This window comes from Hemicordylus capensis, chromosome 2, assembly GCF_027244095.1.
Source record: "Hemicordylus capensis ecotype Gifberg chromosome 2, rHemCap1.1.pri, whole genome shotgun sequence".
Lineage (NCBI taxonomy): Eukaryota > Metazoa > Chordata > Lepidosauria > Squamata > Cordylidae > Hemicordylus > Hemicordylus capensis.
Window position 1 is genome coordinate 390,388,987 of NC_069658.1, and position 27,054 is coordinate 390,416,040.

Sequence of the window (27,054 nt, forward strand, 5' to 3'; positions counted from 1 at the left end):
GGGGGATTACTGTCCCAGTGTAACACTATATTTATTTATTTAATATGTTTATCGCTCAATTTATATACCGCCTTTCATAAAATTTATTCCAAGCATGGGCCAGCTGGAAAAGATTATCCAGATCCGATGTGAAATGCACTCCCAAACACATTCCAAGGATCAGATAATGGTAATTTGATTGTAAGCAACCCCCACAGAATGTAGCCTGCAAATTGAGAACAAGACTATTCACACAAGCAGGCTAGCCCAGGGTAGGGCAGCCCAGCCTGGGTCAGCTTGCTAATGTGCAACACCAGGATTGGGGCTGATGCCCATGCTACCCACCCACCTAACCCTACTTTAAACCCCAGGTTTTAGCCAGGATTAAGGGCACAACCCCAGCACTAGAGTCATGTGGGTGCTCATGCTGCATGCAGCCTGAGGAATCCCCCAGGAGTGCCCAACTCCTGGGGGATTCCCCCAATGCACCGCACTCGTCACATGGTGCATTGTGGGATATCCAGAGGCCGGGATGCCTTGTCCTGGCCTCTGGAGACCTGCACTGCTCCAAGCAGCACGAATCATGTGGGAGCATGATCTGCACATCCCACCACTGCAAAAGGACCATCTGGGGGGAAGTGCAGCACAGCCTCCACACCCACCCCCGGCATACCTGGAGGTCATGTGCATAGCCTTAACATCTATCCTAAGCCATCCAATCTTCCCCTCACCCTTGCTGGAGTTTGTTTTTAATTTCCTTCTGCAGCAGAACTGTGCTTCAAAGACAAAATATTGGGAAACCAACAACGCTAAGCCCATAATAAGGCTTTTAAGCTTTTAAGGCAGGTCAGATTTTAGGCCTAATTGTCTTGACAGCAGCTCTAATATTTGAGGCCTTTAAAATAACAACGACGAATGAAATGGCTGGGAGTTACTTTGTATTCGCTTTCTGTTTCTAGGTAGTTCATAGAATGTATTTTCAAAAAGCCACTCTAATGTGTTACCGGATTAGCCCTTGGAAGACTGTACTGGAGCACGGAGGAAGCCAATGATTCTCTTGGAGATTTATTGCAGATTTCATTTGCATTGTGGCATCAGAGCAAACCCCACTTTTGGTGTCAGGAGCTGCCAGAGCTAGAACTAGGAGGTGTGTGTTTCTGCCCTGTCTGGTGCACCGCTGGGGCCCATATTAGGCAACAGGCCATCACACACGACTGGGGCCTCTGTCCTTGATTTTTTCAAATGTAAATAGCATCCATGAGGGGCCCGAATAAAAATCAGGACTGCAGCAGGGGAAGGGGGACTTTAACCCTTTGCCACCGTGGTCGCAATCCAGACTGGGGCTCTCCATAGCGGCTATTTGCCAAGCAAAACAAGCTCCCAGAGGTGCCAATGAAAGCCCCCCCCCCAAAAAAAACCCCAAATGGCAGCCATGGAGGGGGGTGATCCGGATGTCTCCCTCCCCATCTGCTGCAGAGGCCCCAGTCTGGACTGGGGTCCTGCCCAGCTGCTATTTACATTTTAAAAACTCAAACATGCCTTCCTGGTTGGCTGGAACTTTACCTAGGCAACAGCTGCAGCTAGTGTGTTAACATCCAGCTCTTGTTCCATGGTTGCCGATGGCCAAGCAGCACTGACAAAGGGAGCAAACGGTCTTATCAGCCCTGAGGCCCTTCTCAAAGTGCCGCTGCTCGCATATTGCTGCTACTGCCTTCTCCCTAATATCATAGTGATTTTCCATCTGTGGCAGAGGAGTTGGGTAAATTCTTTTGTCATTTATGAAAATGGCAAGTCCTGAGCGTGTGCAGTGACATGACTCCGGGTTTACAATGGAGGGACAGAAGAAAACAAAATGCATAGTTTGAAGATGAGCTCCTGACCTATTGCTCCGTTTGAAGTGTGTCTACTGCAGGATTCGCAAGAGGGTTCACTGCTGCTGCTGTGCTCTGTTTTGAAAATGGCAGAGTCCGTTTAATGCCCATTAGAGAAAAGAAAACCTTCCTGAAAGGGCTCCACTGAAGCATGAGGAGGAAGCCTGGCCTGGCCTGGGCTAACCCCCACCTGCCAGACAGCTCTTTCTCGGGTAGCATACACTCTTCCAGTAAGAGGGAAATCCTGCACTATACCATTATGGACCATTTTGAACATCAGCTTTTACACAAACCAGACAGAGGATCACTGTTGAGTAAAGTCATTTTAAAGCAGGCACTGGGATCCATTCTGTGGCAGCAGAGGAACCCTGAAGCAAGGCAGTGAGGAGACCTCTCGCCTGTGGGATTATGTCTTGAAATATTTGCCTCTGCATTCAGTGCTCAAAAACATTTTGCTCTCAGCGTGGATGCTTTTACAATGGAAGCTGTTTCATGATGTAGGGCACTATGTGTTGTGAACCGCCCAGGGATGTAGGTTTGGGGCAGTATAAAAATATGTTAAATAAATGAATGAATAAATGAATGAATGAATGAATTAAAAAATAAATATGTCCAACCTGTAAGGAAGGGCCGAGTTTCTGTCCATGAATGCAGTGGCATAGGGAGGGCATAAGCGTTCCCCCCCCGGCAGTGCCCCCAAACCCAGAGGTGCCCCTTATTTCTCCACTGTGTCCACAACAGCAACCTCCCTGATGATGCCCTCCCCCACTGCTTCGTGGGCCACCACACAGGCGTAGTGGCCATTTGAGTGTTCAGCAAGGCAGCCTAGTGTTGTGCTGACCACTCAGCTGGCAGTCACGCAAGCGCAGTGGCCTACTGAGCAGTGGCGGCAGGATAGCCTACCCCGGGCTGCTCTGTCAGGGAGGCTGACGCTGCCTGCATGTCTGTGGCAGAGAGAGAAAGGGAGGCACATGGGGGCGGGCATCGCCGGGTGCCTGCGGCAGTGGAGAAGGGGCAACACATAGCAGCCCTAGAGAAATCCTAGAGGCAACCCCCACCCCACAAAAAAGCCTGGAGGCGACTTGCGGGCAGATGCTAAGAGGAACTTTGTTATAGCTCCGCCCCTGCCGGGATGTGATTGTATGTTCAGAATATAGTTGGGTACGATGTTTTGCAGAAGTGTCTAGCAATTTCTCCCCAGGTCAGACTACTTGGAGAACTGCTACCATCTCCAGTACTGTGTTGCTTTTTTGTTTTATTTTTTGTTTTATGCAATGTGTTATTTTTCTTAGAACAGTGCCTCTTGGTCCTGTCTGCTCTTGGCTTGTTTGGGGTGTTTGGTCTGGAATATTCTGGTTTTGTTTAGATTACACAACCTTCAGGTTCCTCTCTCAGTACCATGCCATTCTGTGATATCACAACTGCAGAGCAAAGGCATCAGCAGGGCCTTTGTATGTAGTCTGGAAACTGCAACTGGTACAAACGGCAGCATGCACCCCTGGCTAGAATTGGAGCTTCAGCATCCTTGGCAGCCTTTAGAAAAACTCTCAAGGCACACCTGTTTTTGGTTACTTTCAAGTAGTTTTTAAATGGTTTTTAAATGTGCGTATTGCTTTTAAGTATTTTAATTTTTTGTGTTTTATATTATAAATTGTGTAAACTGTCTTGAGATGCATGTTTGGGTGTTATAGAATGCTCCAAATAAATAAAAGGCAAACAGATAAAGGAGAGGAAGGATGCAAGGAAGGTGACAGCAGAAACTTCTCTGGCCTGAGCCCCAGTTGTGATTCATGGCGGAGGTGAACTATGAACCAAGGACTTGCTTGTTCACAGTCCTTTAGGCTGGCACTAGACATTGCAGAGGATGTGCAGCTGCCACCGAACACAGCAGGCCCACATCACTTCCTCCACTGCCTCAAATCATGCCTAGCAACACAAATGCATGCAATGGTGTCCCTGTGCGTCCAGTTTCCCTGCTCCACTTCATTGGCTGCCACTTGTGAGTTGGGAGAAGTTGAAAGTGAGAGGAGATTTAGTATTTCTAGAGTTCATTAAGAAAGGAGGAGGAGACATGATGGGGTTGATGGATTTGGATGCAACCATGTGCTCTCTGTAACATCTGGTTCTGACCTTAGTCACTCCACTGCACTCCTATAAAACAGCAGGTCTATGGAAGGGAAGCTGGAGAATGAAGCAAGGGAGTGAATGAGCCAACTTTCTTTCTTTAAAGACAGAATGCAGAATGAACTGAGGTGCATTGGCAGAGTAAGGTCCTATTCTGGAGCTGAGCCCTTTGCATCACAACTACCAGCCCCCTTCCCATATAGTATTAGCTATATGGGCCAGTATGGCAGGCATGGAGCTATAATAGGGTGGCGGGTGAAGGCCGAAAACAGGCCGAAGAGTGAGGAAGGCTGGGGGGGGGCCTCCACAGACACACACACACACACCGCTGCCTCCAGGAACTCCCCCAAGGGGAGTAAAGGTATTTTTTTTAAAAACTAAAATGGTCCACGAACCCCCTGAACATTCAGGGGTGTTCGGTCTGGGGTCGGACCGAACAGGGGGTGGTTCGGTTCGACCTTAAACTGTCGAACTGAACCGGTTTGATGTCGAACATGTTTGACATCGAACCTGTTTGCACATCCCTAGAAGTGTGTATGCCATGAGAGCATTAGATTTAGTGGTTCCTGGACACTGCTGTAATCGTGTGAACCAGCCCTGGGTATGCTGCCCTGAGCTCTGTGGAGGAAGGAGGGGATATACATGTAATATGAACTATATGGTTTTCTTGATCCCCTTGCAGATGCCCAAATATAACTGAAGCAAAGCAGTTGTGTTTGTATCAGGGCATTTTCCAGGGTGTTTTCCAGATTGCATGCTTCTACAGTTTTGCAACGTGTCCACTAAGTGCCCCTCCGTATTGCCCATGTTTTGATATTGCGGTTGCTGTGCTGTCAGCAGGGTGCCATTCATATTTCTGATGCCTTGTTTTGGATTTTATTGATGAGTTGTAGCCCTATAACATTGTATATTCGTTGCAGGAAAGTAGCTGTGTTTTTCCGTTGTAGGAAACTTGCCCTCTCGTTTATGTGTTGCAGTGTGATGTGGTGTGGAGGGTTCAAATCACAATGGGACCATTTGTTGATTTTTACAGCCCTTTTCTGTCCCGTTAATGAAATAATATTTCTGTGAAATTAATTTCCCCCCACAACTGGCTTCTTGCGCAGAGGTGCAACCTGATTTTCATCTGCTTTTGGCTTTTGATTTCGAGCGCATTTCTTTTTGTTTTTCATCATGTTCATACTTCCTGCTTTGGACATGTTCATATTTCCTCCTTTTTTGTGTGCTGTGGATTGGATGGCTCATTAAGCAGATCGAAGATCTGTTGAGATCTATCTATCTATCTATCTATCTAATAGCTCTGTTTCTTCTGCAAGGGCACAAACCCTCTCACTCTTATTTAAGCTTTCAGCTCTAGCTTTTGGTCAGATTTGTCTCTGCAATTTGATGTGTATTTTTAAAAAAGATATTTCCGCTCTGTTTCACTTCCGCTTTTGGCCTTAGCTTATGCTCTTGCTAGCGCAAAGCAGAGCAGATTAAGCTGCACTTCCCCCTGCTGGCAGCTTTGGGCAAAGGCACCAAGATGATTTTTTTAAAAAATTAAAAAAGAGTTCGTCCTGTCACCGTTTCTCCATGCCCTCCGTCCGTGACTCTATTGGACTGAAATGGAGGAGGAGGAGGGGCAGTGAATGCGATTGAGGTGGAATATGGATACCCCCTGTCTGGAAAATTTGCTGGAGTGGTGGACAATATGAACGGCCCAAACCCTGTCTTGATGCACTGAAAAGCATACCGAGAAATTTCCGTTGCCTCATACCATCACACGTTGCAACACTTTAACTGGTGCAAATCTTGTAGCCTAGAAGACGCCCTAACAATCTTTTGTTAGGGGAAGGGTGGAGTATCTACTGCCAGTGTGTTCTAATTATGGGAGACAAAGGAAGAGAAGAATCCCATACAAAGACTTGCTTGCAAGGTGGAAGCAGCTAGTGTCCATGAAAGCAGCCACAGACCCTCATCGGCACAAGAGGCACGTACTCATCTCATATTGTGCATATTCTAGAGAATCCAGGGAGAGTTCACACATTACTTTTGAATGTGTATATGCAAGATATTTTCCTTCTACACCTACAGCATAATCTGTAAATGTGACAGAGATGTTTGCAAATGCATATATGTCATGTAGATGGCACTGTTGTAGAAATAGGGGCTGACCATAGCTCCCTAATGAATGTTTACTTAGAGGCAAGCCAGGGTTTGCTACAACAATGTGTGAAGCAGCCTTCACTGGCCCCTAAACCTTCCCTTTGAATAACCACACAGTTGAGTTGAATCCTCCTGACTCCTGCTAACCTTCCGAGTCAGACGGAAGTATTAAGGGAGACACTGTTTTGCAGCATATCAACTTTACAACAACAGGGACACCCATCTCCCACCCAAAGCAAATTGTGAGCAAAATGGAGATCAGCACATTTTTCCCCTCCAGGAGAACTGACTTTAATAATCTGGACAACTTGAAAGGCTTCTGCCGCTGGGGAGGTAAATATTTATGACAGATACATTTTAAACGTCTTTGAGAAACCACATCACACAGCAGGTGCTGCATTTTTCAGAAGGTCCTTTCCCCTGTAATTTTTGTTGGCAATGTTCATATTTTAAAGGGGGCACGTGGGTCTTTTCCTCTTAAATGGCTTAAAACAAATACCAATGATAATAATAATAATGAATAATTAAATTTAGGAAGATAAAATACCCAGAGCTTTTACAGCACTTGCAAGGTGGGCAGCAGGCAGGCAGTGTTAATAACTCAGGATATAGATGAGGCTCTGTAGAGCAATATTTGAGAAATTGCCCAGAAGCTGAAAGAGACTTTCCTGAGAATGAATGTATTAACACAGAGGGCTGTGGCTAACATTACTTTTATTTGTAAATGCAATCCTTAATCCCATATCTTAGGGCTAAACTCAATGTTATGGCAAGCATGCAGCTGCCAAAAAGACTCACCATACATTTGGTTTCCCCTTCCTGCTCCTTAACATCTGTTAGAATTGACCTGGTATTATGAAATCACAGTGGCAGACATTCTGTGCAGTGATCTGCAGGAATTAGCAGTACCACAAGAACTACAGTGTGCTCATAAAACTGCATTTGATGCAATCGTGCAAGAGCGTTCTTACACAATGCATAAAATTGCAGAGAGTTGAATGATGGATAGCTATAGGAAATAATGGCCATCAATTGCACAACTCCTTTTGTGTAATTTCATTCGCATCAACTGCAGTTTTATTAGCACAAAGCAGCTCTTGCAGCACTTCCAATGCCTACAGGATGCAGTGAAGTATGTTGGCTAATATGAGACAACTTGTAGTAAATATTGGGAAGGGGAGAACACCAAGATGCTCGCCAGTGGTTTTTGGCAGTAGCCACACTTTGATAATGACGTCCAGTTCGGCCTTTAAAGAGCTTGCAAAAGTCACTTTAGAAAGGTTATTCCTTGTGTCTTTGAAAACTTACTTGTGTTATTTGCTGTGTAAGTGTTATATGGCAAAGATATGAGTTGGGCAAAACTCTGGCAGCTGAATTGCCAGCAGAAAGTTTGCCAAGTGCAGATCTTTGCTGTGAAATAGCTGGATGCAAACCCATGCACGTGATGCTCATGTGCATCTTAAGATAATGTTGGAAGCAGCCTTGAGACGTCCAGGAGTGACTTGAAAGTCACTTAAGAGATAACCTCCCAAATTCTGAGATACTAAACAGCAGCAGGTTTTTTGTTTGTTTTGTTTTTAAAGTGGGTGTGTGGAGGGGTGACCTTTAAAAAATTTAAACTTTGGAAAGAAGTTCAAAATGAAAACATTTATTTCATTTCTAGACTTTTAGCCAAAATTCCAACTGACTCAATAATTAACACCTTCTAATCCAGATGGTCTGACCACCTGTCCTATAATTTGTGTTTGTGAGGGTGGGGGAGAGAGGCCTGCAATGCATCATATTTTCCTACATTTTTTCCTGCAAACCCACAATCATTCTCAAACTGGCATCGTTCCTGCTGACTCTACTCCTTGGAGTGTTCTGCAAAACACTGAAGTACAGGCTCAGTTTCTATTACTGTTTCCCTAAGTTTGAGCAGTAGTTACCTTAGTCCTCATGATGGCTTTGATGCCAGCTTCAAACTCCTCAGAATTATTGTAGTCCACTGTCCACACATGAGGCTTCCCTATGAAATCCTCTGCATAGGGATGCTGGGAGGACACCTACAGAAAGGAAATGTATTATTTAGCACTTCCTGCAGGGGGCACTGTAATTGCGAGTAAACATTTCAGAGACCATAGAGAAAAGTTAAGGTCAGGAGGGGTAGCAAAACTCTTCATACTAGGAGTACCCTTTCAGTATGATTGAGTATTTAGAGTTCCTGTAATATTGTTTTACACATAGAAAGAGTCCAGTCAGTTTACAAAAATGTGTAAGTTATGCAGGAAATAGACAAATTCAGACATGGACAAATGAAATTCAAGTCCAATCCACCCTTCCATTCCACTGGCTTATGTATGGCCCCTAACAGCCTCCCACAACACACACATTTATGCATTTGTCTATGCACATGTTGCAAAGTATACTGATTTTCTTACTGTTGTTTTATAGCAGAAAAGTAACGTGTGAAACATCTTTGATTTAACTAGACTTCATTCCACAAAAACATAGTTATACAGATTTTATAATTATGTCCACATATGGGGAATGGAAGCTGAGAGGTAAATATTTGCTCAGGATCATTCAGAACATCCATGACAATGCCTAGATTTGAACCTCTGAAATCTTCTGTTCACTAGAATGCACTGGTTCTCATATGGACTGGCACACTGAGAGTGTCAGGACAGGCGTGGGGGATCATTAGGCACTCTAGAAATATATCCTAATTAAGACCTGAACCAGTAAAACTCAGGTCCATTTCTAGGCTCTTTGTTGCACAGTAGCAAAGCACACTTGCCTCTCGTGATGTCGGCTTCCCTCTGAAGAATTCATGGTTGAGTGAACTGTGGGGTGGTTTAAAACGAGCCTGCAGGAAAACACACCCGTTGGCTATTGCTTCCAAAGGGGCGGGGCCTTCATAGGGGAAGCCAAACCCAATGAAGAGCTGCAGAGAAAGCAAATTTAGAGATTCTGGTGATCCTTTGCAATTACAGACTTTCACACTACTTCAGTTATTTACTTTGTCCTCTGGTTGGAATTAGGTGTTCTACAGCCTATTGCTGGGGCTCTAGGATACCTTTTGACTGCTGACTATCCATCACTTGCTCTGAGGGATGGAAATTAGTAGTGGGAGCTAACAATGCACCAAACTGTTGCTTTGCCCTTCCTAGACATTCTTTTAACCTGTTGGCTCAAAATCTTACTAGTAGTCCAGGGGTGGAGAACTAGTTTCTATCACAGAGGGTTACGTATCTAAACTATCACATGAGCCAGATAGCCTCTACTAATTTGCATATATTGGTACTCACTAATTAACAATTTGCATATAAATTTCATGAATACGCCAGATGTCAGATTATAGGTTTGAGAACATGCTGCACACATTATTTTACAATATTCTTATTCAGAGACATTGTTGCTCTCATGGGAAAGCATGCATAATCCCTGGGGAAAAGAAAAATCTTTATAATAAAGATTTAGAAATTATGGGAGGAAACAGTGAAAACAGAAAAACAGAATCTGGTATTCTGCTTAATTGAGTCCTTGCTTCTCATCCTTTAGCAGGTGCCCATCATATTTTCAAACACTATACATTCCTGCAACTATGAACGGAAGCCCAGACAATTCCTCACATTTTCATATGGAATCTGGAGTTCTGAGGAGATCAAGAGGGTCTTTACACTTCAGTGACAGGCTTTTTTCTTTCTGTACAATGCTTCCCCTCATACAGAGAGGCACACGTGCAAAGGGGGTTATTATGGCTATTTTTAGCAACATTCTTCAGCATGACAAAACAGCAAAAAGCTTTTTTGGTGGCACACTGGAAAGCACCTTGCATGGGAAGCACCTTGCAGGGAGAAAGAAGAACCCGCCAAAGTATATGGGAAGCCACTTTCAAAAAAGTTCATGTGCTAAAAAATGTGCCTTAGGGTCCACTTGTAGACAGAGGGCCACATGTTTGCTGCCCACATCAACATTCACTAGCCCAGGGGGGTTCTCAAACTTAGGTAGCCAGATGTTGTTGGACTACAACTCCCATCATCCTCAGCCCCAATGGCTGAAGGCTGTTGTGGCTGGGGATGATGGGAGTTGTAGTCCAATACATCCGGCAACCCAAGTTTGAGAACCCCTGAGTAAACCCATTGTTCTTTTTTTTTTTACTGTACTGTTTTGTTGGTTTTGTTTTAGTTCTATAAACTGTTGTTATTCTACTGTTTTATACTGTTGTTACTAATAATATGTTATACTATTATCTGTAATAGCACAGAAATACTTTCAAATAAATTCCTTACCAGGTCCCAAACCTCTGATAGCTTCTTTGGGGCTTAGCTAAGGCTAAGGTGAACCTAGAGACCTTCTCCTTATGCTTCTTGGCCTCTTGTGCCTACCACCCATTCCTGTTCATAGCCTTCTTAGCTTCTTGTTAAGTGGTTGAGCAGGGTTGCACAAGGAGCCATTCTTCAACAGGGCCACCATCTTGGGGGCAATAAACTCCCTATAATCGGGCATTTGTGTCTACACCTAAGATTTCCAATAGCTGACTTTCAGCATTAAACAACAAGCAGTTTTGTCATTGTCATCAATCACTTAATTTTAGTTTTTTTAAAAATGGTAGCTTTAGAAAAACCATTACAAGCCATTATAAGCCCCACCTAAACATAGTGGGGAGGATTATTAACCCTCATCTAGAGTCATGGGTTGTTTTTTTTACATACGAGCAGAACTTCCTGCTCCCAAGTTACTACCTACTCCCATTGGTTACACTGGATGCCCCCCAACTTTTACAGGCCATAGAACCCACAATAATTTAACATTTCACTCCAGGGGAGTGCAGCAGTGACCCCCACATCCCAAGCTTGGTGCCCTGTGCCATGCATGACTCACTGAGAATGTGAGCTATTAGCAAAGAAAAATGAATATTCCAAACCCCAGTTCTAAGCATTTTGGCTGAAAGGACGCACTATGACTGACCTAAAGGCAATCTGGGAGCTGGTCAAGTGCGTTCTACAAGCCAATAACCCACAGTCAATGCATTTTTTTCTTGGTTTTTTGTCAGCTGTCCTGGGCACACCCTTCCTGGGTACATAGCTCCAGGTGGTCTTGGAGAAAACTGATTATCTAGACCCATTTCAAACTGGCTTTTGGGCAGGCTATGGGGTGGAGACTGCTTTGGTCAGCCTGATGGATGATCTCCAATTGGGAATTGACTGAGGAAGTGTGACTCTGTTGGTCCTTTTGGATCTCTCGATGGCTTTCGATACTATTGGCCATAGTATCCTTCTGGAATATCTGAGGGGGTTGGGAGTGGGAGGCACTGTTTTACAGTGGTTCCGCTCCAACCTCTTGGATAGATTCCAGATGGTGTTGATTGGAAACTGTTGCTCCTTGAAATCTGAGCTTAAGTATGGTGTCCCTCAAGGCTCCGTACTTTATCCAAGGCTTTTTAACATCTACATGAAACTGCTGGGAGAGATCATCAGGGGATTTGGAGCTGGGTGTTACCAGTATGCTGATGACACTCAGATCTACTTCTCCATGTCAACTTCTTCAGGAGCTGGCATATCCTCCCTAAATGCCTGCCTGAAAGCAGTAATGGGCTGGACGAGGGAGAATAAACTGAAGCCGAATCCAGATAAGACGAAGGTACTTATTGTGTGGGGTCAGAACTCTGGAGACGATTTTGATCTGCCTGTTCTAGATGGGGTGACACTTCCCCAAAAGGAACCGGTTCGCAGTCTGGGAGTACTTCTAGATTCACACCTCTCCCTGGTTTCTCAGGTTGAGGCGGTGGCCAGGGGTGCTTTCTATCAGCTCCGGCTGATACGCCAGCTGCGCCCGTTTCTCGAGATCAATGACCTCAGAACTGTGGTACATCTGTTGGTAATCTCCAGACTTGACTTTTGTAATGTGCTCTACGTGGGGTTGCCTTTGTATGTAGTCCGGAAACTTCAGTTGGTTCAGAATGCGGCAGCCAGGTTGGTCTCTGGGTCATCTCGGAGAGACCATGTTACTCTTTTACTGATGGAGTTACACTGGCTGCCAATAGATTCCCGGACAAAATACAAAGTGCTAGTTATATCTTACAAAGCCCTAAACAGCTTAGGCCCTGGGTATCTAAAAGAGCGTCTTCTTCATTATGAGCCCCACCGCCCATTGAGGTCATCTGAGGAGGTCCGTCTCCAGTTACCGCCAACTCGTTTGGTGGCTACACAGAGACGGGCCTTCTCGGTTGCTGCCCCAAGACTGTGGAATGCACTCCCTGCTGAGATACAATCCTCTCCATCTCTGGCAATTTTCAAAAAACACCTGAAAACCCATCTTTTCACCCAAGCTTTCTCCGCTTCCTAAATTTTGGGGGTTTTAATATCTGGTTTATTTTAAACTTAAAACACCCGATTTCGGGGGTTTTAATCACTGTAATTGTTTAATTGTTGTTTTAAAATGTTTTTAAATTGTTATATTATTTTTTTATTTGTTTTAGCTCTTTACTGTTTTAGTGGTTTGTTTTAATCGTAAGCCGCCCTGAGCCATTTTGGATGGGCGGTATACAACTCAAATCAAATCAAATCAATAATAAATAAATAATACCAACACCTTCTGTCCATCCAAGACAAACACAGATGACAGGGCTTCCCTTTGTGGATGTGGTTGCATCTTTGGGGGTATGTCTGGCTTGTTGTGCCTCATGGTGCCTACACAGGTCCTTAATCAGGAGAGGTCCTTACACAGGTCCTCCTTGCTCAGGAGATCCTGTGCCAGCTATACAATCGGAAGAAAGCTTATCACTCACTACAATTCTCTGAGGGCAGGTTCAGATAAACATTGCCCTGCACACATGAGAACACCAGGTCTGTGGCAAGAACACACCTGCCTTGATGTCACTGGTGGATGTGCCAATGCGCTCTTGGCACATCCTTTAGTTGAGTGATTGGGATGCTCATCAGAATCACCCCTCTACACATGCTTCAAGAAGGTTTTGGAGTGCATGTAGAGGGGCAATTCACCTGAAGCCACCCCAAAAGTTGTTCCATGGCTGTACACATTGCTGCACAACTTGCAGGCCTACTTGTTTTTGTTGCAGTCCTTCAGCTTGCTTCCCAAGGCCAACATCTCCTGTCAGTGGGTAGGATGTTTTTCCATCATAGCACCATCATATTTTCAACATGTACTTCTTTGGCTTGCTTGGCATGTGTTGCCAGAAGGGACAGCGTCTTGGAAATCTAACAACTGCTCACCAGCTGCTGGTGAGACCCAGGAATGTAGCTGTGCTGCAGCTACTGCACAAACAAGGTCCAGATTCCTCTAATGGTTGCCAGCTTGGCAATCACTCATCATGAATCTTTGTAATCGAACCTTAAATTACTTGTGATGTCCTCAAATCATATCAGCTGCATCATGGCACAGAAATAGGAGGGCCTCAAATGTACTGCCCACAGCCCCTGCAGCACTTCATGACTGGCAGGAAACACACCAGCCAGGACTAGCAAGCTAAGATATACTTTCAGTTCTGTTCGGTCAAGATGCTTCCATCGGAACATAGGAAGCCACTGCCTACTGAGTCAGGACATCAGTCCATCTATTCTAGAGCAGCATTGTCTATTCAAACTGGCAGTGGCTCTTCAGGACTTCAGGCAGTATTTGGATTCCTCCCTCAGAGTTTATGATGGTTCTCTCTCCCTCTCCCTCCCTCCCCCCCCTCAGATTGTAGGGGAGGAAGTTGCTTCACTCACTGCCTTCCACTGCTGGACTAAATGTCTCTTGTTTTGGCCTCCCACCAGAGGATCCTGATCCCACCTCACCACTGTGCAGTGGGCAAGTGATAGACTGGTTGTAGACCACCTTTTGCCATTTCTGCTTCTCATGTAATCCATTATCTCAGTACTCTCACTGGCAGGTGAGTGAGGTTCAGCAGACTGCTCAGTGCCACACATCCCACTTCTCTACATCTTGCTCTTTCCTCCTGGAACCAAGCTCCAACCCCCACTCCCACCCCTGGGCTGTATGCCACTAGGAGAAGTGGGAAAAGACCAGAGATGTACAATGGATGGTTGATCCACTGATGCCAGGCTTACTGAAGCTGACATGTTGTTGTGGTTGCTGCTGCTGTGACCCTTTTGGCTTTGTTCTAGTGGCTAAAATTCCTGCTTCTGCGAGGTCAGATGCTTCCAAATGCTTTAATTGTTCCAAACACTCAGTCTGATATTGTGGGAGGGATTAGTTTCATCTGTCCTAACCCGAGAGCACAGAACTATTCAGTGCCTCAGACTGGTTTTGAGACACTATCATCATCAAGGAAAACAAAACTAAAGTTTCCAAAGAGAAACAGGGTGTTCTCCCCAATCCCAAAGAGTTTAGCATGGGCATGGGATAGATACCACCTCACCAGAGGAATTCCATTCATTTGGGGGGTGGTTTTTCTTTCAATTGACTTAACATGAGAATGGGATAGAAACCATCCCATCATAGAAAGCCCATTCATTTTGGGGTGGTTTTCTACCTTGTACCATATTTTTTTAAAATAACATAAATATCATAACTGGTGAGCCACCATACTTGTGGATATAGTGTGTACCAGTGTGCAGGTAAGAGTTGGACAACAAGAGCATAGCTGGGAGTGAAGTGGTTTGCTTGTTTATGCCCTTTACGCAGCTGGGGGTGGAAATCCACCCCAAAATCTGGATGAGGGTTAAGTGTACTACTCAGGGAAATCTTAAACCAAGAAATCACTTGTGCAATTAACAGCCACATCATTCACTATTTGTAGAAAACTGGCCTATACAGAAGGGCAGGCAAACCTTTCTCTCTCTCAGACAATCATACTACAGGCACTTTAGCAAACAGTGTGCAACATCTTCAGCTTGGCCAGTGCCACAAATACAATATGGGCAGACCAAGGGAATTTAGTGGTATATTCTATCCAGGTATGTGTAAGGCTTAGACTGAAACATGAGCTCTGGAAAAGCCTGCCTAAGAAGCCTGCCTTAGAAAAGTGGCAACATTATTCAATGATTCCATGACCAGGGACACCAAAACCATTTCACAGACCTGTTTCTACAGTGGCCAGAGGCCCTGGCATTGGCATGAGCTGTCTTCCTTTTCAGTCTTGGATTTTAGTGGGGAGGGGGAGCCCTCAACTATACAGCCAACAATAGAGAGTTGGGATGTTTTGTTTTGCTTGTAATGCAACAGAAAGCACGAGTAACCAACATTTCTAATTTAAGGCTGCAATCCTAAGTACACTTATTGGGAGTAAGATCCACTGAGTTCAATGGGGCTTGCTTGCAGGTAAACCTGTGTAGGATTGTCTTATAAGTGTGGCAAGAGGTCGAGGCTAATCAGGACATGGACTGCTTTCAGGAGCGACCCTTTCATGAGACAAGGCAAGGCACTTGCCTCACATGGCAAATTACTGGGGCACCAGCAGGATGGCAAGATGGTCCCCACTGCTGCCACTGGAGCAGGTCTTCAGGACCACTCTGACCCTTGCAAACTTTGCAAGGAACACTTCTTCTCCTCATACCCCTTGAAAATCTGGCAAGAAGCATGAGGAGAAAAGAGGAGGCTGCTGGCAACCTTCTCATCTCCCTGCCATACCCGCATTCCACTTTCAAAGCTTACACAAGTCCGTTTTGAATAGGAGCTGCCCTCCACCAGGGTAGTTGGGGTGAGGAAGAATTTGGCACCCCACTTCAGGTGCCACAATGTCAGGGGCCACTCTTGAATGCTTTGATGAGATAATGTTGATGGATTGGATTGGAAGGTCCAAAGATCTTGGGCACAAGCAAGCAATAGTCAACCAAAGGTCTTTTTGGAGCCAGATAATGTGGTTAACTTTTGCTGACTGGTACACATATAGATAGTCATAGGATATGAGGAGCAAGATTGTAAATTTGAAAGGAAAGATTTGCAAGTGAGAAGTGAGCTCCTTTCACTCTATAGCCCTAGTTTGGATTAAAAATATATATACTCCTGTGCTTATAAACCAATGTGGCTAAAGAAATTAGCATATCATAGCAAATAATATATACATTTGAGAATTGCATATGTTCACAGAGAGAAAACAAAATTAATCTAATAAATTCTTTTTTGCAATTATATGCTTTGTTGACTCACTAGCAAGATAGCAAAAAGGTTGTGGGCAGCAGGAACTATACTCTCATAGTTGGGAGTATGATCCATCTGTAAGATCTTTAGCTATCTGTTTCCACCAGGAGATTATACTTTCCCCAAGCCATTTTTGCTCTACTTTACCCTTCTAATTCTATTACGCTAATTTCATACAAGCAGTTTTATCAGCCTTTTATTACCAACTGCAGAAATGGACCATTCACAAGCCCATGAGCTGCTCAGAGCAAAAGAGTAAGAGCTTCCTCAGTAACACATAAGGAGTCCATTGGGGGCGGTGGGGAAGCACCACTCCAATCCAATACACGCTACTTGGGAGCCAATCCCATTTTACAGAGTGGGGCTTCCTTCTGAATAATCGCACACATGATAAAGCTACCCAGGTTGGTAGGCTAGGCATGGCTCCTCTCCCCCAACATGCTGTGAGAGGCTTCCACTTCTGGGTAGCTAGTCACATGGAGCAAAGATCTGGTTATGAAGGGCCCTTTGAATTTTGGAATTCTTCCCTAACAGTCTTCCCCACACCCACCCAAATTTGGCCACTTGCTGAATTGTTCAGATTTCCTGCAGAATTATGCCAATAATCTCGCTCTACCTGCCTCCTGTGGTTAGGAGTATAGTTTGCTCCCACCCTGGGAAAGGAGACTCGATTGCCTTCTGGAGGCTTGAGCAGGGTGGCCAGTGGCTCACCATAAGTAGACCCTCCCTATGGGCCTCTTCCTACTGCAAGGTGCTGCTGCTAAGTCAGATGCCTCTTGACCGACCCAGAATAAGACCGAGTGGCATTAGACAGTTACCTTCACGGGCTGAGTAGAAATATTTTTTAGCTACTCTGTGATGGATGTTGAACAATTACACGTTCACAGGTCACAAGTGGCAGCTACAGTGAACATGGGGACTATGAGTACCTTTAGGCAACATCCAAGGTGATGGGATGCTTTCCAGAATGAACCCATGTGGCTGATGCAGCTTGCAGGGCGGGGAAGGGAGTCAGCCCTGGGAACCAACCAACCAACTCAGAGATGCTCATCTCAGAGTTGACCAGCAACAGGCTGGCAAGGCTATGAGCTTCCTAGCACACAGCAGGCATGCTAGCAATGAAGAAAAAGGACCAGAATAATCCTGACTCAGTGCTCAGAACCAAGGTAGTGTCATCCATCCAAGACAAGGCTGGGAGCAGAAGTTCTTTAGTTGTTGTAGTAGATGCAGCTCCTGATGGCAATCGACCCTTAGCACCAGCAACCTTATTGACATCTAGGGGCACTAGGGGTAGAGCTAGTGAGCAACAGAATCCCCTCTCTGACTACACTTTGTCTTAGCGGTGTGCGCAGATAGATGGTTCATGGTTTGGTCCCAATTCAGACTGAACCACTGGTCTACAAACCAGTTCAGCCCAACCGTGAACTAGTTTGGCGGTTTGAGGGCTGTTGGGGGTGGCACTGGTGGGTGGTGAGAGGCACCTTTAAAAGTAAATAAGCAGATCCTTACTGGCGCTACCACCACTCTAGACAGCTTCCAGTTGCAGTGGTGCTCCACCCAGCAGCCCATGCACGGCAGTGGCACAGCTCTGGTACTCACCTGGCCTCCACCTATCCGCTGTTGAGGGGAGCGCCAGACCAGCAAGCACCTTACATCTACTTTTAAAAAGTACCCTCTCGCTGCCTCCTTGGCCACCCTTTAGAAGCCTTATTAAAGCCAACATCCCCCTTTGCTTGTAAATGGGAATGCTCACCTGATTCCCCTTTATAAGCATAGCCCCTTGAACCGTTGAACCAGTCCACCATGGACTGGGCTCAGTTCGGTTTGACTGCAGACCAGCCCATCTCTCCTGGAGGTTGATCCGGTTTGTGATCAAACCGTCGAACCAGCCCGGTTCGTGGCAGACTGATTTGCGATTGAATGGTTCATGCTCACCCCTAGTCTTAACCTTTCTCTGATGGATTTTCCAAATAAACTACTTTATTTGGAACTTTAACTCCATGTCTCCAATTAATATTAATTAGCTGTGCTCCCCCTTACCTGTGCATTTCCACTGCAGCTGGGGCAGTTAAAGACATCTCCCCCCACCCCCCGCCCAGGTGGTTGAAGATAGGTGTGTTTTGAATAAAGCTGTGGTCCCTGGTTACCCCATCCATCTGTGTCTGTGTCTTCCTTCAGGGAGTGGGGGCAAAAGTGTACGATGTCAAATGTGGAAATGACTAACTTGTATGTTGTAGGGCTCTGTTGGCTTCTGCTGTCCCAGTATTACTTCTGTTGCATTATCAGTTCCCTAATCCATGCAAAGTCATCTGCTTGCCTTGACAAGGCACGTTCTGCAGCCAGGATGGCTGCAAATTAAGCATAATTGCATAAACTGTTCCTAATATAACATCATAACAGGCTGATCTCTTCTTATTGCAGGAGGGGTTTTTCCTTCATGCAGAATTTTTGGAGGTTTGGGCACAAAGGACTGAGGTGATGCTTTTTTGCTGGAGGCAAATACCTTGGCTTTTCTCAGCAGTTGCTGGAACTCATGTTGTGGCAGAAGACCATGATTCTTCACAAAAGCCGGGACCTCAGGTGGACGTTGGGTTTCATAGTAAACAGTGCCGTGGATCTCCATGTACTTGTTAAGGATAGCTAGAAAATTCTCTTTGCCCTGAGGAAGGGAAAAAGTTCATATATGCCAGCCAGACGCAACATTCAGATTTTGCAAGCAGAACACTCCAACTCAGTCCAACTACATACATCTTGTTAATGACATCTGCACTTGGCAACTGTCTCTAACCAAAACACAGAAAGAAGCAAATATTCTTGTACCCCTGGCACACACGACAGAAGACCAACCAGAGAATGAGCTGTGAGGTTCCCGGTTCAAAATTTACCAAGATAATGATGTCATTCACACAATCCCCGCTGGGGTGGGGAGGGTGTAGCTGGCTACATGATGGAAGTCCCATCCACCAGCACAAACTACATTTGTCAAACAAGGCAGAGCACGGATCCATTCTGGCCAAGAAGCTCTGATGGCTGGGATCAGTTATCCTTAGAACATTTGCCTATTCTGACAGGTTACCTTGTTTTAGAAAAATACCTGCCAGAAACAGGTTTTCATTGGCTTGTTGTCAGTGGAATTATTCTTGATATTACATAACAGCACGCAACTTCCCATCCTTCACCACAACAATTTCACCAGCCAGGGTAGCAAAGGGAGTGAACGGGAGGCACTTTCAGCCTGGCATTTCTGCAAATGACACATCAAATGCATCCCCCAGAGGAACATTAGCAAGGCCCTCATATTAGACAGGAGGCGAAGGTGGCCTCCTGATCTTCCACAGCTAGGAAAACCAGGAGCCTGAGAAGTGGAGACAATGGTTTTTCCTTTATGTGATTGCAATGTTGGAGGGAAAATAGAAAGATTTTTAAAGGAACTAAAAGAAGATAGGTATTTTGCAGCTTGATAGCACTTTTCCTTTTGGGAATGCAGTTTGCATTAGGTTGATTAACTCTGGAGCTTATTTGATGTTGCCTTTTAAGAATTGCACATTGCTTGTAAGGACTTCATTATTGCTCTATCAAATGAATAGGCTTGCAGATCAATACATGTCACACAATGCTTCCAAGTAAGGATCTCTGTTCCCTGCCAGCATAAATTCTCCACAAGAGAAGCAGCTTCCTCTTTGAATTCAACTGTGGTCAGCATTGTTCTTCACAGAATAGGCCTCTCTCCATCCCCCCCTCCCTCACCTGATCGCTTTACCTTCCACAGCTTTAAAAGAACAAAGCTCATCAAATTAAATTGTGATTGGAGGGCAGAGGCACAAGTGGCAATCCAGAGCTGGAGTTTATGGAAGCCCAGCAGTGAAATGAAGCTCTTCTTGGTCACAGAACTTTTGATTAATTTTCACGGCCTGAGAGGATCAGGGATTTAATGGGGGTTGGGGGAGAAAGCCCTTGATAACACTTATCCATTTCCACTGTCTGCTGCAGCATGTGCCTCAAGCAGTTCTAGAAGTAGTACATCTGCTACTGCCAATCTTAGTGATCACTGATGGATTTTGATATGTTCAAATGTCTGCAGGTCTCTAATTTGGTATTACAGCTGATAAAGAAAATCACATACATGTGCAGTGGTTCCTGACATTTGTGATGAAATTATGCACCAACTACCAGGATGATTAGTAAGCTGACTGTGAACCAAACCGACTAGGCCAGGGTTTCTTAACCTTGGGACCCAAGATGTTGTTGGACTACAACTCCCAGAATCTCCAGCCACAAAAGCCATGTCTGGGGATTCTGGGAGTTGCAGTCCAACAACATCTGGGGACCCAAGGTTAAGAAACCCTGGACTAGGCAGTGTGGACGTGAAATGGGAGGAATTACTGAATTCAGCTACAAAGAGTTTTGAGGGGACCCTGATTTCCATGTCCAGATTCTGCTGACTCTTTCCAGTTGGGATTCCAGAATGGCTATTCCAGGCTCCGAAACAAACCCCCAAAGGGGTCACTAGGCTTCCCTATGCACACATAGCAGTCAGGGGTGCAGACAGAGGGTGTAGGAGGAAAGATGAGGGATTCGGTTTTGGACATGTTGAGCTTGAGATAATGAAGAAGCATCCAAGTTGATAGGCAGGCAGTTGGAGATGCAGGATTGGATAGAGGGAGAAAGAACTGGGGTAGAGTTTGAGCTGAAGATCATCAGTGTATAGATAGTACTGAAAACCATGGGATATGATAGATCATTCAGGGTCAGTGCATATAGAGAGAATAGCAAGAGTACTGAAAGCAGTGGAGAGGTCTAGAAGGATGAGGATGGAATAGAGACTTTTCAGTTTGGAAGTGAGGACTGGAGATAACTGATGATTTTTGCAAGGACACTTTCAGTGGAGCGCAGGGAGCAAAAGCCAGATTGGAGGGGATCAAGAGCAGAGTTGGCGGAAAGAAGTCCAGATAGTGGAGTAAACAACACATTGCAGCAGGCAAATGGTAGCAAGGAGATTGGGCAGTAGCTGTCAAAGGATGGTTTTTTTGAGAAGATGGGAGACAGTGGCTGTCTGAATGAATGCTGTAGGAAGAAGCCAGGGGAGGAACAAAGGTTGATGATATGGTGGACGTAGGGGAAGAATGGCAGTTCAGTCCCCAAATAGTAAAGCAAAACCAGTTTGGTGAGAAAGCAGCAAAGCAAGAGGTCTTGAGACAGTTCTTTACTATTGAAGAACTACAAGGATTTATTTGGAAGTTACAAAAGGATAGGAAAGCTGAGCTTAGAGCTAAAAGGGGAGAGAGACCAAAAACAAACAGCCAGGGGCGTAACTATAATAGGGCAAGGGGAGACAGTTGTCTGGGGGGGCCCTGCCTTGGCCCCCCCCCAGGCAAGTCACACGACTGACTTCCCCAGCCGCACACCGCCCCCCCCCCCCGGCTTCCTTCAGTTGTATTCATCCTCTGAAACTGATGTGAGTGTTAAGACCTGGAGCTACCAGAGCAGCATGTCTTCTCTAGTACCATTAAATTACTTGCATCATCCACAATTTACAAAACCTTTTAAAAAATAATTTAAGATGATGTTCTATTGTGGCATATATATAACTATGCTTTTTGTCACCACTATTCAGCCTCATTTAAGATTTCTTTACTTAATGAGCTGAGCTTCAGTGGGGGGGGGGCATTTTAGAATCTTGTCTCTGGGCCCACTCCAACCTTGCTATGCCCCTGCAAACAGCCATCTCTGGAGAGACAAAAAGGAAACTAACACTGGAAGAACAAAGAGGGGAGGAGTCCAACACTTTTATCCATGACCCTAACCCAACCCAACCCCCCTTCCCCCGCAGTGGTCACTATGAGACATTGCAGCTGAGGGCCAATGCTGTCAGGGTTCTAGCTCCAACACTCCTTTTCATCGGCCCATGCTGCTGTCTATGATTCCCAACTTCTCTCTCAAGGTTTTGAAATGATCCCTGGGCAACAGCTTAGTTAGCACATCTGCTAACATTTGTTCACTTGGACAATACATCACAAGTCCCCTTTCCTGTGCAATCCACACATGATATTTTGTTTCAATGTATTTTGTTCTACCAGGTTCCACAAATCCTCAAGGTTGCTCCATATAAATATCTTCTTTGATATCTCCATGAAGAAATGCAGTTTTCACATCTATGTTATCCACTTGCATTTTCTTTGCTGCTGCAATGCTTAGGAGTGTCATCACTGAAGTGTGTTTTGGAATGGGAGCAAATGTCTCATCATAATCTTCCCCATATATTTGCAAGAATCCCTTTGCCAATAGTATCGCTTTGTAACACTAGACATCTCCTTCCGCATTTTTCTTAATTTTAAAAATCCACTTGCATCCCACAGTCCTTCTTCCCTCAGGTTGCTCTGTGAATGTCCATGTGTCATTTTTGTGCAATGATTCCATTTTTTCTTTCACAGCTTCCTTCCAGTTTTGTGCTTCAGTTGCAGGCCAGTTATCAATTTCTTTCCATGTGCTTGGTTCTTGAAACCTTTCTCCCTTTGCAGTGTAGGAAAGTTTCTTAGCCAGAATTCCTTTATATTGTCATGTCGAACGTCACACCCTTTGTTCATCATCAGCATTCATTAGTCATCAGCTGAATCACTGCCAGGTGTAAAACTTACAGTGGATCTTTCCTTTTGATCATATTGCCTTGATTCTTTCTCCAACTGAAAATTGGGCTCTAAGTTTCACTGTTCACTAGTGGTTGGTTTTTCATTTCCACTGAAGAATGCTACACCGCATATTTTAATTGTTTCTGTGGCAAGATCTAAAATCATATATCCTTTACATCCTATGGAATAGCCAGCAAGTATTCCTTCCTCAGATATAGAGTTGAGTTTGGTCCTTTTTGCTTTTGGTATATAGGTGTATGCTTTAGATCCAAAAACCCTCCTATGACTCAAAGTGGGCTTGTTGCCATGCCGTAACTCATGTGGTGTTGTTTCTGTGGCCTTTGTTGGCAATCTGTTCTGCAGGTAAGTGGAAGTCATCACTGCCTCTCCCCAAAATTTAGTAGCCAAACCAGTATCTACAAGCATGCAATTCGTCCTTTCCATAAGAGAATGGTTCTTTCTTTCCGCCACTCCATTTTGCTCTGGAATATAAGGAACAGTCTTTTGGTGAATCTTATGACATCATTCCCAGTGTATTTGCCACCATTGTCAGTGTGGAGGATCTGTGGCTTTCTCCCATACTTGTTGTTCACTCTTGCAACATATTTACTTGTCTCTTTTCACTAAACAGGTATGTACAGTATACGTGTATCTAGAATAGTAATCAATGAAAGTAGGAACATATTTATTCCCTCCGGATGTATTAACTTTCATAGATCCACAAACATCACTATGAATCAGATCCAAAGCATGCGCTGTTTCTCTTTCTTTGCGTGGAAGAAAAACAGGCCATGTTGCCTTTGCTCTTATACAGCATGCATACTTTGAGTCAGTGCTGCAGGGGGCTATTTTTAGATCCTTTACCAAATCCAACTTTTCAGCCTGACATATCATTTTGGCATCCCTATGGCCTAACCTATTGTGCCACAAATTCAGACATCCTTTGTGTGTGCATTCCTTCACAGTTTTGGCCTTTTCAGCCACACATTCTACTTCAAACAATCCATTCTCTTGTAAAACTACTTTCATAAGCAATTCTTGTTTATGAGTATTGAAACAGTGCCTTCCTTTAAATTTTACTTCATAGCCCCTTTCTGTAGCATATTTTACAGACATCAGACTCGTTTCTAGAGTAGGCACATACGAAGCTCCTTCGATTTGTTAATCAATGGTTTCTCCTTTCTCCAGTTTGCAGAGCAACTGTGCAGGTCCTTTCCCTTCTGTATACATCAGTTTACCATCTGCTAAATATATAGGGATTTTACAACTTGTATCTAGGTTTATAAATCTCTCCCTTTCTCTAATCAGGTTGCTTGTAGCACCTGAGTCAATGCAAATGCCCCTGCTGCATTTCTCAGACTTAGCTTCCAAAACTTCATCTGTTCTTACAAGGTATGTCCTTTGCTTATTAGCTTTAGTCCCTGAATGCCTGTAAGTTCTGTACTCTGTGTTCCCAGATGACTCATTCTCTTTGCAGCTTTGCTTTGCTTGCCTTTTGTCCGCAAACTCTTTATTCTTAGGACACTTATTCTGCAAGTGTTTGAGGCTTCCACAATTTCTTATTTCTTTGCAAGGTTCTAAATGCATTTTCTTCATTTTTCTTTAGTTGCTTATCATCCCTTCTGCGCAAATCAAAGTCCTCTAGTCGGTTAATTACAAATTGTAAGTCTGTATCCTCCTTGACGTCTAAGGCACTAGTCACACCATCAAAATAATGTGGCAAACTATTCAACAGCAATCCTATTGCAACTGCATCTGGCATGACCACCCCTTAAGCTTGCAGTTGCTTAGGTATTTCTAACATTTCATTTATGTGCTTGGACAGACTTTCTCCTTCTCTAAGTCTTTCATTGCTCAGTTTTCTTGCTAGATGCACTTTGGAAACCACAAATTGGAAACCTCCTTTTTATATAATCCCTTCAGAGTTTCCCACATATTATTCACATTTTCTTTGTCTCTTAGATGCACTAAGATTAGGTCACTCACCACCAAGCAAATAATTTCTGATGCATTTTCACCTGCTCTGTCCCATTCTTTCTGCTCCTTTCCTGCATCTGCAGGATGCTGGGTGTGAAGAACACTGCCAAGTCCATGACTCTTGAGGAGCATCTCCATCTTGAAAGACCAGAGATCATACTGAGGACCTTGCAACTTTTCAGTCATCTGGAATCCTTGTGCTGTCTCCATTTTCAAAGCTTTTCTCTTTGCTTTGCTTTCTATTTAATTCTCTAGGATTTTCTCTTTTATTTACTGGCTTCTGGGCCTCATACCCTTTTATAGGGGAAGAATGGCAGTTCAATCCCCAAATAGCAAAGCAAAACCAGTTTGGTAAGAAAGCAGCAAAGCAAGAGGTCTTGAGACAGTTCTTTACTATTGAAGAACTACAAGGATTTATTTGGAAGTTACAAACAAATAGGAAAGCTGAGCTTAAGGCTGAAAGGGGAGAGAAACCAAAAACAAACAGCCTTCTCTGGAGAGACAAAAAGGAAATTAACACTGGAAGAACAAAGAGGGGAGGAGTCCAGCACTTTTATCCATGACCCTAACCACCACCACCACCCCCGCAGTGGTCACTATGAGACATTGCAGCTGAGAGCTGATGCTGACAGGGTCCTAGCTCCAATGGCGGAGAAGAAAAATAATGGCAGGGGAGATGGGAACCAGGAGTTGGGAGTGGATAGAATTGGTGGTATGTGGAGGGATTAGATGAGGGCAACAGGGGAGTCCACTCATTGAAGCAGGGGGAAGAAGTAAGGGTTGAGGGAGGTGAGGGAGGAGTGAGCATTGGAAGAGGAAGGGTGACAGAAGAAGTGAGAGCTGAATGCATGGTTTAGTGTGGGCAATGAAGAAGGCAAAAATAAATAAATCTTGAGGACAGAAAGAAAGAGAAGAAGGAAGAGGGCAGGCCTTATCAAGGTATCTAAGGCTGAAAAGAGGTGCAGAGGATTCCTAGATTTTGTGTGAACCAGGAAGGTGTAATAGGATTGTTTAATCAGATTGATGGTGGACAAGAAAGAGGAGAAGATATAGTGGGTGTAGACCAGGGATTCTCAATGTTGGGTCCCCAGATGTTATTGACTTCAACCCCCATAATTCCCAGCCCCAGTTGCCTTTGGTTGGGGATTATGGGAATTGAAGTCCAATAAAATCTGGGGACCCAATGTTGAGAATCCCTGGTGTAGACAATCATAAGTGTAGCAAAACCTAACACTGCCTTGGAGCACATCTGGGCTGTGCTCAGTCTTGCCCTGCAAATAGGAAGGCCTCTGGCACATAACACAGTGACATCATTGAACTGTGAAATGTTTCAGAGACATGTATTCATGCATGCTCAAGCCTAGCCTGTCCAAGGAGAAATTGATGGAGATGAAGAACAAACAGGAAAGAGGGCTGCACCAACCCACAAACCATACAAGAGTGGAAACCCACAAAAGTTGCCCAAGTCTTTATTCCATCCAACAGTACATCAAATTGTCCCAACATGCCTTGCGGTGAAAATATCTTTATCATTTCCATAGATCGGAATTGACTCTCAAGAATGAGTTTTATTTCTCACTCTGAAGGCTGATGCTGTTCAGATAAATGTTTGAGAGGTTTTTGCTTGTTCCTTCTCTCTCCACAAAATATTATGTAGCGTGAATCTGGTCAGTAAGAGTTTGTCTACAAGAGACCTTTGAGCTATCAGTAAGTGGTCTGCCCTGTCACATAAATGAGTACCATATGTTCTTCCTTTGCTTTCTTTTTAATAGACAAATGAAAAGCCCAAATGGGAGGTAATTGTCTGTGGGAGAAAAGTAAGGTTTATATTATATCAGAAGGCTAAAGTGGAGCATATTCATTTGAGATGTTAGATTCTCATAATAGATAAGATTCTTACAGGGAGCACTTGTTAAATACATGTATCGTGTTTATATATAATCTTGGCACTTGATATCATTAACATATTTCAAGCAAATTAATTCTTTGTTTCAAGTGCTTTTAGAAGTGATTAACTTAGACACATACACGCACGTGCATGCACATGTGCGCGCAAACTCACACACACTCCTTTTTTCAGGAGGGCATTTTAATTATACTTCTTTAAATGATTTGGTTATCAAAGCTTCTTTATAAAAGATGACCGACTCTTATAAGTGAATGGGAAATACATAATAATAATAATAATTATTATTATTATTAATTTGATTTCTATTCCCTTCCAAAAATGGCTCAGAGCGGTTTAC

The 27,054-nt window shown here is 44.3% G+C and overlaps 1 protein-coding gene across 3 annotated transcripts in view; it reads right to left on the reverse strand.

Moving 5' to 3' along the window:
- Positions 1-27,054, reverse strand: part of MGAT5B (alpha-1,6-mannosylglycoprotein 6-beta-N-acetylglucosaminyltransferase B) — a 312,928-nt gene that overhangs the window by 27,614 nt on the left and 258,260 nt on the right. For 2 of the 3 annotated variants that reach the window (XM_053294465.1, XM_053294464.1), the window contains exons 12-14: positions 18,709-18,864; positions 8,899-9,045; positions 8,048-8,164 (exon numbers count right to left, since the gene is read on the reverse strand). In XM_053294465.1, the coding sequence (XP_053150440.1) occupies positions 8,048-8,164; positions 8,899-9,045; positions 18,709-18,864 (420 nt within the window). The remainder of the gene's footprint in view (positions 1-8,047; positions 8,165-8,898; positions 9,046-18,708; positions 18,865-27,054) is intronic. The other variant, XM_053294466.1, reaches the window with a different exon arrangement.